Consider the following 12,530-nt stretch of genomic DNA (forward strand, 5'->3'; position numbering starts at 1 on the left):
TGGTCAGGGAAAGCATTGCTAATAAAAATGGCATGTGAAGGAGGGTGAGGGAGGCAAAGATGCTTAAACAGAAAGGAGTAATTAGCCTCCAATTTAAATAAATAAATTAAACAGGAGGGTGGTGTGGCAGGTGTGGAATGAAAGTGGGAGTATGTTTAGAGATAACTTTAGAGAGGAAATTATCTAATCATGAAAAGATTATTAAACCCTTGGGTTTTACTCAGCATGAGTTGGGAAGCTGCTAGAAAGTTATTTTATTTGGGATGTGACATGATCTCATATAGGCTTTAACAGCTACAATGTTGAGTAGGTTCTAGGGGGGCAATGATAGAAGTAGGGAGACTGGTTAAATGGTTCCTGTAATCTGAGAGCGAGATACTGGGGGCTGGACCATGATGGTGACGATAGATGTGGTAAAAAGTGGTTAGCAAAGATTCTGAATATTTTTTCCACCAATATTTTATTATAGAAATTTGGATGTTTGGAAAATAGCTAATAGTGGTGCTGAGGGATTGACTAAAAGATGTGAGGAAAGGTAAACAGTCACGGATAAACTGTAGTATTTTGGCTTGAGTGCCTGGAATGATCTGCCAAAGGTGTTGGAAAAGAAAATCAGGAGTTTGGTTTTAGACATGATGTGTGTTAGACACCCACCCATACATGTTGATAGACACTGGCTATATGAATTTGGAGTTCATATAGCCAAATGGCTATTGGCAGGACTGATGACAGTCCTTGTACATCTCATTGACATTTCCAGTCAACCAGGGTACCTGATGACTTTACTACCCATTGTGGAGTATTATGAGCGAGTTTGGTAGAATGGAGGACATGAGGGACCTAGCTTCTAGTCTTAATTTTGTGACTAACTGGTGGCATGACTTAGGGCAAATGACTAACCTCCTTACACCCCACTTTTCTTTCATGTAAAATTAAGTTGTCTAATTAGATGGTTTTTAGTCTTTTCATGCATATGTTCCTGGGTTTAGATCAAGGAGAAGTTTCAGGAGATGAACCTGAATGTGCACTGAATTCTGTCCCTCCCAAATCAGTATGTTGAAGTTTTAAACCCACATGTGACTATATTAGAAACAGGGTCATTAACGAGGTGTGTTAGTTGCTCAGTCGTGTCTGACTTTTTTGCAACCCCATGGACTATAGCCCGCCAGGCTCCTCTGTCTATGGAATGCTCCAGGCAAGAATACTGGAAGTGAAGTGAAGTTGCTTAGTCATGTCCGACTCTTTGCGACCCCTTGGACTGTAGCCTGCCAGGCTCCTCTGTCCATGGGATTTTCCAGGCAAGAATACTGGAGTGGGTTGCCATTTCCTTCTCCAGAAGAATACTGGAGTGGATTGCTATTCCATTCTCCATTTAAGGAGGTGATTAAGGTTAAATGAGGTCATAAGTGTGGAGCTCTGATCCAGTGAACCTGGTGTCTTTATCAGAGGAAGAGACACCAGAAATGGACACATGAACGTGTCCCTCTTTCTGCTGAGAGGACACAGTGAGAAGTGGCCATCTGCAAGCCAGCAGAGAGCTCTCAGCAGAAACTGAATTGGCTGGCACCTTGATCTTGGGCTCTTAGCCTCTGGAACTTGAGCTACCTCATCTGGCACCTTGTTAAGGCAGCCGCAGCAGACTAAGAGGGATGGGGCTCTGAGCCTTCCCTTCAGCTTCTGTTCCCACAGAACAGTTCTGTGATGTTTGAATCTGGGAATTCTGAATAAGTTAGTGTGTGAAGAAAGGGTACTGTTTTTTTTAAAAAAAGAGAAAACCAGTGGTTTAAATGTTAAATAAGGTTTAGTCAGGGTTTTTAAAAATAGTTTTATATGTGTTATGGAAAATAATGCATATCACATAGTAGGTATATAATAAATATTTGTTGAAAGATAAAGTTTAAATATAATCATCAGCTGGAGTATGCAATACATAGTTATTAATTTTAATTCTTGATTACTGCAAGTGGTTTATCTTCAGTGCAGAGAATCATTTTAGGATATATTCTGATTGCCTGAAATTGCATTGTAGAAGACAGTCTAAGTCCTGACTTCGGTGATGAGATTCTTTCATTGCTAGTTTTGAGCAGACAGCCAGTTATCAGGTTTATTGTGTTATGCTGTGCTAGTTGCCCTGGGGGAGTCAAAGTCGCCTCCCTCAGACACAGTGTACCTAGACATAACAAACAGTAAACAAGGCGGCAGTATGTAATCAAGTGATAAATTCCGTAGGAGTTAACAGAAGAGAGATCTTTGGGGATTGGGTAGTTGAAGAAGGCTTTCTGTATGGGACTTAAGCTGAGCTTTAAAAAATACGTGGAATTTGAGAGAAGAGGACTCAGTCCTGAGCTCATGATCCTGAAATAGCAGAGCTTAGTTTTGGAGATTCATTCCTGAATGGGATTCTGTGTTCGTCTCCCAGACTCCTGAGGATAATCTGTGCCAGTGTTTCCTTCCTGCATACCTACTTCGTGCCAGGCATTGTGTTAGATGCCAAGGATCTGAAGTGAACGAAGGTCTTAGAGTACAGTGGATATAGTCTTGTTGCTGTTGTTCAGTTGCTAAATTGTGTCCCACTCTTTGCAACCCCATGGACTGCAGCACGCCAGGCCTGCCTGTCCTTCACCATCTCCCAGAGCCTGCTCAGACTCGTGTCCATCGAGCCGGTGATGCCATCCAACCATCTCACCCTGTGCTGCCCTCTTCTCCTTTTGCCTTCAATTGGATATAGTCTGCACACATATAAATAGTCAAAGAACACTGTGATAGGAGCTTTGTTTTATTGGAGTATATTCTAAAAACTTGCTTGTAAATTTGGAATGTTTGTAGGCCTAAAAATTCCCTCCCCTTTACCTTTTTCATAATTATTTGTATATAAATTCTATATTGAAAATGATTTTTCTTAGGAAACTGGAAAGCAGGAACCATTGTTTTCAAATTTTCAGCATGACCCAAAAAAAAGGGCGGATGTAAGTCTTACCATCACTACCTGTGCTTCTTCCCTTCGGGCTTTTAGGTATGCCTGTTTAGTTTTTCTGGAGTTTCATGAAGGCTCTCTAGATGTCATTGTGTTCAGGACACTTTGGACCCTCTTACTGTGAAACTTAGTTTTCATGTGTATGAAACTAAAGTCTTAACAAAAATTTATTTCCTTCTGTTTTTCTCTGTCCACTGTTTCTGAAACTCCTTAGTTGGATATTGGTCTTTCTGGATTGAACCTTTACTTTGTTTAGCTTTTTACCTATTTTCTGTCTTTATCTTTTTATTCTGTTGTGACATATTTCCTTGCCCCCCTTTTTTAACCCCCTTCTTTTTACATTTAAAAGAAAATTTTAGTTTAGCCTTCATATTTCCAATTTCTAAGAGCATTTTCTTTTTCCTAGAATCCTGTGTTTCTGTTATGGATGAAATATTTAGATCTCTGTTATCAGATTTCAAAATTCTTTTTCTTGAATCATTTATATTCCTTAGAAACTATCTTGGTCTTTTCCTTTCTGTTGGTTTTTCTCTTAGAAAGCAGTGTTCTCTTAAAATGCTTGGTTTTCTGTTTATATTTAAGAGTAGATGATTATATGAATTAATCAGCATGGCTTTCTTCCACTGCTCTGAAGATAGGTCTGGCCCTAACAGACCTCTTTCCCTTTCCTTAGTGGAAAGACCAATTTAAGATTTCTGTCTTTGCAGGTGGAAACAGCATTAGTGGTAACAGTGGGAAGGATGTATCTTTGGCAGATTTAGAATTGAAGGTATACAGATTAGAAGCTGGCTGTTAGGCTGGTAAGCCGGTAGTTTCAGAGTAAGAGTTTTACTTCCAGGTATGAGTACCCATTCTAGAAGCCTAGCCTTTCCTTGACAGTTCCTTGGCTTTCAGAGAAGTCTCCTTCCTTGCTAGGTCTTCTCAGTGCCTGTTCTGCATGGGAGAGGGGTGGGGTTATGTATGGTAAGTCTCTTTTCTAGACAGACCTGTAGATAAAATCCTTCAGGATTTGGCTGCATTTCTTAACCTCTGCTTTCATGTCTAAAGTGAGTGAAGTCACTCAGTCGTGTCCAGCTCTTTTCGACCCTGTGGACTGTAGCCAACCAGGCTCCTCCATCAATGGGATTCTCCAGGCAAGAGTACTGGAGTGGGTTGCCATTTCCTTCTCCAGGGGGTCTTCCTAACCCAGGGATTGAACCCGGGTCTCCCACATTGGAGGCAGATGCTTTTCTGAGTCTAATCCACTCTAATCTGTTTCCCCCTGTATTCTGGATTATAGCATCCTTCTCTCTATTAGTATGATCCCATCTTCTTTAGGTCTTACAGAAATGCAGATGGTACCCTCCTCTCTCTTTCTCTTTGCTGTATGTGTGTTTTCTCTGATACTGTTTTTTTTTAAATCCCCTAAGTTCTTTTTGGAAAAAACATTTAAACTCACAAAAAAATGGTGAGGTTAAGCATTGACCCTTGTGTACTCTTAATGTAGCTGTCTACAACAGTTGTTAACTTCCTCTCTATTATATACTGTTTTCCTGACCATTTTTAAAATAAGTTGAAGACATCATGACACTTCAGTCCCAAGTACTTAGCATGTATTATCCAGGAGGGAGATTGTCTTACATAACCACAGCCACATATCACACCTAAGAAATTTAATATCGAGACAATATCTAGTATATGCCTCATATTTGGATTCCCCCAGTAGTCTCCAGAATACATTTTCCCAAGATTTAGTTAAGGCTCACACATTGCATGTGAGTGTCCTGTTTTCCTTTAATATAAAAAGTCTCCCCTGTTCCCCCTTCCTTTTTTTTTTTAAACAGCTCAGGTCACTTGTTCCACAGTCTAAATTTGTATTTTTGTTTCCCCGAATCATTTTTGTTATTGTCTTTTAACTGCTATTTCAGTAAGTAGGAGGGAGAAGCAAATAGGTGTGCTCAGACCATTATCTTCAGTGAAGTGAAAGTCGCTCAGTTGTGTCCGACTCTGCGATTCCATGGACTATAGTCTATGGAATTCTCCAGGCCAGAATACTGGAATGGGTAGCTTTTCCCTTATCAAGGGAATCTCCCCATCCAGGTATTGAACCCAGGTCTGCTGTGTTGCAGGCGAATTCTTTACCAACTGAACTACCAGGGAGGCCCATTATCTTCAGTATTTATTGTTTTATAAACATGACTTTTAATGGCTACATAATATTCTACTTAAAACTATTTTCCGCTTCCTAGCAATTTTAACTTTTCTGTTTGTTTTCTTTTTTGGTTGTTATAAGTAAACTTGGATTGAATGTTACGTGTCTTTCTATCTAGTAATGCTCTTTAAAAAAATTGCCTAAGAGTGTACTTATTGGTGAGATTGTTTTTAGATCAAGAACCTTATAAATGATCAGTTTTCTCAAAAAATGTCTAAATCAGATCAATTACATAACAAATGAATTCATTATAAATTTATCTGAGGGAAAATTACTTGCTTACAACCACGGATACTTATGTTCTATTAATTTTAGAAGGTATTTTAAGTTTTAAAACTCACTGTTTTCAAGGATTCTGAAAATATTTAATTTTAACTGATAGTTAGAAATCTACTCCACAACTTAACAGCAGTCTAAAATAAAACTGTAGCCTTCATATTTGTATGGTTGTGAGCAGTTGTACTGGATTCTTATAAAATATTCCAGTAGTGCAGATAAAGTGTAAAGTCCTCTTCAGCCTTCTTTCTTTCCCTTTCAGTCCTCTGTTTCCTCAGTTTGCTGGATATCTTTTCAGGTCTTTATTTATACATTAAGAACATAAATAGTATAAGAAATGTGTGCATATGTGTTTAACATATAATTTTTTAAACACACCATAAACACAGGTAGGTGTTCTGCATTTTGTTTTTATACTTAACAGTGTGTCTTCGGAGCTTTTTATCTCACTCAGCTACTTGAGCTACTGTATAGTGCTGCACACAGTATGGCTGCACTTTATCTTATGTAATCATTTCTGTTGCTGGACCATTATTTCCAGTGTTTTAATTGTTTCAGCGTTGCAACTTTTTTGGTGTCTGAGGGTGTCAAAAGTCTGAGGGTAGTTAGGAGGTCATGAAGGTTTTTGTTTGATTGTTTTGCTGCTGTTTTTACAGCTTGTATTGCAGAAAGTAGAAATAATGATTTTCTGTAATAAATAGGATAGGCATTTTACTTCATTATTAAAAATACATGGTCTCTTAAAAAGGAAATCCTTCATGGATAGGTATTATTACTTGAAATTTCTATGTAATATTTTATACTCCTAGGTATTTGAATTACATACAGATTCCCACTGAATGAGGCAAGAAAATGTATATGCTGCTTTAATGTGATAAAAACAAAATAATGTACTAAATATAAAAGAAAGTAAAACATTTCCTCTCTGATTCTCAAGTTAATACCTACATAGAAAAGACAAAATTTGTGAAAAAGAAAATATAAATGATTCCCAAATTTTACCCCTAGTAGGCATGATTCACCTCTAGCATTTTGGTGACTATTCTTCCAAATATGTGTGTGTGTGTGTGTATATTGATATCAAATCTAATCAGATAGTTTTATGAGTATGCATTATTCTATGTATATATAATGTAGTCATTTCTCTTTTAACATGTTTTCCATATGTATGGTATGTATATATCCATACATGAACATGCAGATACTGGTATTGTACATGTTCTATGATTTTTTTCACTTAGTAGGTCATAAAAATATTTTCATGCTATTGAGTATAGACATACATCAGCCTTCTAATATCAGTGTACCGTGTCTCTCTGTAGATGCACCTTATGTATTCTGATCAGTCAAATGGCTATCAGTTCAGTTCAGTCGCTCAGTCGTGTCCGACTCTTTGCAACCCCATGAATCGCAGCAGGCCAGGCCTCCCTGTCCATCACCAACTCCCGGAATTCACTCAGACTCATGTCCATCGAGTCGGTGATACCATCCAGCCATCTCATCCTCTGTCGTCCCCTTCTCCTCCTGCCCCCAATCCCGCCCAGCATCAGGGTCTTTTCCAATGAGTCAAATGGCTGTGGTGGATTTCAAATAGGCTTTGGTTTCAGGGAGTACTCTGTATAACCTCCTACTGGGGGCACCAAGGAGGGGTTGGAAGTTACATGGCTTTTCTTGATTGGGTTTCCTTTGGTCGCTTGTAGTGTCAGTAGAGAGAGAGCTTCCAGTAATAAGGCTAAAGAAGTAAGTTATTTTATGGAGTGTGGGGATGGGTTGTGACGTGACGGGATTGGCCAAGGCTTTAAAATGAAAGGGAATTACGAATGTTAAGATAGAAGTGACAGAGAAGATGATGCAAAGAGTTTAGGGCATCTGGTTTAGATGAGCAGAGCAGAAAATAGAGGAGAGCATATCAGTTCTGGAAAGGAAAGGATTTCTTGCAGGGTTGGATGCTGATTTTGCCCTTACGGATTACACCTTCATTAGTAGACACTGTGAAATGGTGCTTGCCATCTGGAACTTAAACATTTATTCTTTGATCTCACAACTTTGACAAAGTGAAATGCAGGTGGCTCAGAGGTTACTGTTTAGTTTTCTTAGTTCCTTTTTTTTCTTTTTTAAGAAAAAGAAAGCATTCTGTTTGTAAATACTTTTTGTTCTACTTCCTTACAGAGTATTCTCAAGCACTTTAGCTATCAGCGGTCAGTTTTTAAGACTTTTATGTTTTTGTTTAAAGAGTGTGTGGTCTGTCCTTTATTAGAGTACCTTCCTTCCTGCTTATGTACCTACCTTCCTCTTTTATTTTTTTAAGAATCACTGACTGGAAAACAGTGGCAAGGCATTATTACTGTAGAGTGACCCAATTAACAAGCTCTCAGGGTATAGGAAAGCACCCTGTATGCCAAAATGAGTCAGAAAACATGACCAGTTTTACTCTGCTAAGTGATTTAATCTTTGGGGCAAGGGTTTATCCAACAACGTTTGTGTGGAGTGGTGTAGAAAAAGAATATGTTTTCTTTGGGGGGGGGGTATTAATAATTTATTATATAGCACATCAAAGATAGAGGTGAAACTAGTATCACCACACTATCTGCATTTTTACTGTGTTTTGTTAGGGGCTGTACCAGCATTGGTTTTTCTTCTTACACACATGCACACTCACTCTGTATGATACTACGTTTAGAGTATGAAGTATGCCTTAAAATAACATGGCATTCATTAAGTTAATTAACAGTAATTGAAGGCTTTCTTATAGATATTGAATATAAGAAATTAAATAACACATAGGCCCCACTCTTAAAAAAATCATTGTTTAGACGAGTGAGATAGAAGGATGTGCCAGAAGTATATGGAAGTTATAGAAGATAACAGGTATAAAGGGAGAGGGAATAGTCACTTCTCCTGTGGGGTGTAGGGATGCCTTAAAAAGCTCAGCAGGTGATTTTAGAGAGGGAGTTATTTGCTACACGGGGTGGGGAAGAGGTGTGGTGTATAGTCGCAGGTCATGCTCAATTAAGTCAGGAGCATTGTTGCCAAGCCACAAAGGCCTGAGATGTTATGACATTGTCAGTAGCTTCATATGACTAATGTGAAGGGTTCGTATGGAGGAGTAGGAAGAGATGATACTAGAGCAGTAGTCAGGGGAATTTGAATGTTACCAGAGATTTTCAAATGGTTAATTAATGGGAAGGATTATCTGGCAAGTCAGAGGAGATAATATTCCAAGCAGGGAGATCAGTTTGCAGCTGGTAAAGTAGCTGGAAGTACTGTGGGCTCAGAGACTCAAAAGTGATTCAAAATCAGAATGAAATTGAGGAAGATAGAGGTATAGAAACAGTAAGATAGTGATTCTGTGTGTGAGTTATAGGAGAGGGAGGAATTATGATGACTTCCAGATAGTCTGTCTTGGGAGAGTGTTAGAAGATGTCAGTGGCCATTTGAGGAGAAGCTGGTTTAAGGAGGAATGATAATGAGTTTGGTGATTGAACATGTTGGGTTTGAGTCAGTTTAAGAGACATCCAGAAAGATGTATTCTGTTACTCATTTGGACCTGGAGAGGAAGGATTTGTCATCAAGGACTGAGCGTCTTTAGGATTGAATTATTTCAAACTATGGGAGTAGATAGGATAATCTAAGAATTGAAGAGGAAAAGTATTGGGCACAAAGGATGAAAAGTTTGTGGGTGGGCTAGAAAGAGCTGGTAAAGAAGATTGAAAAAGATTTCTAAGAAGAATCCACTGAATTTGTCATAAGGTAGTGGTGATTTTTGCTAATGGGATTTTAGTGGTGTGCTAGGAATAAAAGCCAGATTATAGAATGATTTTCTGTATTTTATTGTGTTTATGCACTGAATTACAGATTTTAGTTGGGCTTTCCAGGTGGCGTGAGTGGTAAAGAATCCACCTGCCAAGCAGGAGACACAAGAGATGCCGGTTATATCCCTGGGCCTAGAGGATTCCCTGTAGTAGGAAATGGCAATCTGTTCCAGTATCCTTGCCTGGAAAATTCCATGGACAATATTTTATTAAAATTAAGAAATACTTAAAAGATACAAATAAATTTCAAGAGTTAGTTAACCAACTCATGTACCCACTATGCAGTTTTCTTAACTTTTTATTTTTAAATAATTATAGACTCAAGAAGTTACAGAAACAGTACAGAGATACCCTGTATAACCTTCACTCAACTCCCTGCAGTCACTTGTTGAGGATAACAGATGTCCTGGTTTAGTACAAATGCTGATGTTTGGGGATAGATTATGGAACTGTGCAGGTAGTGTACCCCTGTGTGGCACAAGCCTAGAGTTTTGATTCTCATGAGAACCTCTCTCCTTCCACTGGAACGGGGCATATAACAAGCTTTCTTGCTGCTTTTCAGGACGCATGGGCAGAGCTTTCCCAGCTGCTTTTCACCTATTGAGGAGCCCTTCTGAGGATATTGGCTCAGAATGAGATTTACTTCTAGGTCCCCCATGAAATAGGTTCAAAATCAGGTCTTCTAGCTCTGTGGGCCAATATCTCTCTAGGTTGCCTTGCTGTTACTTGGGTCTTGTATCTGAGTTTCTTCCTTTGTGGCTCCTGGAAATTTCCCTTTCCCCTCCCTTTTTTTGGGTTCAGCTATATATTATTATTATTTTTCATGTTGATCTTCTTTTCAGTGCGTTCATTTGGGCACATGGTATATTAGCTCAGTCTGCCTTGTTCCTTGAATCAGAAGTCTAATAAACTTTTTTATTTTTAAATTTCTTAATTTTATTCTCTGCATTGTGCATAAAAAGAATGAGGTTGGATTTTTTCCTTTAGCCATGGACTTTATTGTTTGAATATTTGCAATTATTATTCTATACACAAATGTTAACTTCTTACAAAACTCTGTATTCCATATTGCTCGGTCACTTCAGTCTTCATTTTATGTCATGTTTTCATCAAGAACTGTTTCCCTAAATCACAGTCTGCCTGATGTGTGTTGTTGTTCAGTTGCTAAGTTGTGTCCGACTCTGCAATGCCATAGACTGTAGCCCACCAGGCTCATTTGCCCATGAGATTTTCCAGGCAAGAATACCGGAGTGGGTTGCCATTCCCTTCTCCAGAGGTTGGATTTTTAATTATCATTAAAAATATTTAAGTGGATAATATATGATGTAGTGGTTTACATGTGTCCCTTTGCCCTGTTCCCTATCTGTCCTACCCGGTTTGCCTTCACAGATGAAACTAGTTACTAGTCTCTTTTATAGCCTAGAGTTAGACCATGCACTAATTTATTCTTGAACAACAGTTTTAGTTTTTATAGTTTAATCTTGTAACCAATATTAAGGAGTTTTCCATCTGTATGAGAAGTAACAATTCTGTTCTTAGAACTTTTGAAAGAGATTATACTAGTTCTGTGTATGTTTTTATACATGTGAATGGATTATCTGTGTTTTAACTTTTATTCATTTCAGATATCCCTCAAAATGTGACAGAAAATGACAAAATAGTATAAACTATCGATTCAGATGTTTTAAATTATTACATGGAATATTGAAATAATGGAATAATGGCCCTGATTTTGGGGAAGTAGTAGAAATGATATTTTAAGATGTTGGAGTCTTATGAAACACAATGAGAATATCCTTAAAAATGGTCCTGATTACTAACCCATACATGCTGTTGTTTGCATATGTGCAAATAATCACCTAAGAACTGACAGGTCTGTCAAAGATGAAGCCCTTTCTTAGGTTCCTTAGCCACAATATATACCATTGATTGCCTAACTGCAACTTGGTGAAAATCAGTGACATGGAAGCAAGAAACGGAAGCCTATGACCTGATATGTTTTCTTCCTTAGATCAACCTCTCTACTTCTCCTACACCTGCACAGTTAATAAGCCGTTCCCAGGCTTCCAGTTCTACCAGTGGCAGTATTACCCAACAGACTATGTTACTAGGGAGTACCTCCCCTACCCTAACGGCCAGCCAAGCTCAAATGTATCTCCGAGCTCAAATGGTAAGATATGAGCTACCAGATTTGTTCAGTGTTTAACAACTTGAGAGAGATCAAAATGTTTCTTGATTTGATGCAGTAGGAGACATTTTTAATACTTAAGGAATGTTTAACAATTTTTTTGTGTGTATGTGATTAACTCTACACGTTTATGCCATGAAAAATTCTACTTTAGTAGGCCTTCTCGATGTAGCTAACATACTGTATCATGAGTGATTATATTTTAATATCAAATTTCTTTTATTTCAAACCTTTTTTCATATTTTAACATCTCAAAACTGAGATGCATTTTATATTACAATGCTGGGGCAGGACCCCGGCATTGTAGTTGGTTCTTACAGTGATATATAAAATCACCATGTATCTTTGACATTTTAGATTTGATGAAATTGTTAGAAACATTAAAAGCATGGTTTTAACTAATAATTACAGTTTATATTGTGGAATCTTCTGAAAGCTGGATTGGAGTTCTTGATAATTTACCAGATGAGTCTTGTCTTTGGTTGTTCCCATCTTAAAATCTGCAAGCTGATTCATGTTCTTATGATCACTTTGATCTTTGCTTAATGTAAGAATGTTAATTTGGCTACTGATTTCCTAATTTACTTGTTGAGCTTTAAGGAATGTAAAAATTGGTTGACATTTACTTTATTTGATGTCTTTACAGATTGCTAGAGAAGAGCTTTATCCCTGATAGGAATTTATTTATATTTTGATATCCAGCGAACTGAATATGTATCTGGATTCCCAATTCTTTACTAAAATTGTGAAGAAAGTTTCCATTATATTTCTAATGGGAAGCAGTGATAATGACCCTCTTTTTATTTACAGACTATTCAGTAGACATGACCATATTTCTGGTTGTCCCCTCCCCCCCACCATGAGCTCTTATTTAATTGATAATAAGCTTCAGAATTGGGCTTCCCAGTTGGCTCTAGTGGTAAAGAACCCACCTGCTAATGCAGGAGATGTCAGAGATGCCGTTCGATCCCTGGGTTGGGAAGATCCTCTGGAGAAGGGCATGGCAACCCACTCCAGTGTTCTTGCCTGGAGAATCCCATGGACGACAGAGGAGCCTGGTGGGCTGCAGTCCATAGGGTCGCAAAGAGT

At 38.2% G+C, this 12,530-nt stretch overlaps 1 protein-coding gene across 23 annotated transcripts in view; it reads left to right on the forward strand.

The window, feature by feature from the left end:
* The window catches only part of PHC3 (polyhomeotic homolog 3), a 72,731-nt gene that overhangs the window by 13,054 nt on the left and 47,147 nt on the right, over positions 1-12,530 (forward strand). For 15 of the 23 annotated variants that reach the window (XR_011250647.1, XR_011250643.1, XR_011250648.1 and 12 more), the window contains exon 5: positions 11,265-11,423. The exons of the other annotated variants lie outside the window; for them this stretch is intronic. Coding sequence is in view for 8 of the 15 variants with exons in the window: in XM_069560413.1 (XP_069416514.1) it covers positions 11,265-11,423 (159 nt within the window). In the remaining 7 variants the exon portion in view is untranslated. The remainder of the gene's footprint in view (positions 1-11,264; positions 11,424-12,530) is intronic. 23 annotated transcript variants of the gene reach the window in all.

This window comes from Ovis canadensis, chromosome 1 (genome assembly GCF_042477335.2).
Source record: "Ovis canadensis isolate MfBH-ARS-UI-01 breed Bighorn chromosome 1, ARS-UI_OviCan_v2, whole genome shotgun sequence".
Lineage (NCBI taxonomy): Eukaryota > Metazoa > Chordata > Mammalia > Artiodactyla > Bovidae > Ovis > Ovis canadensis.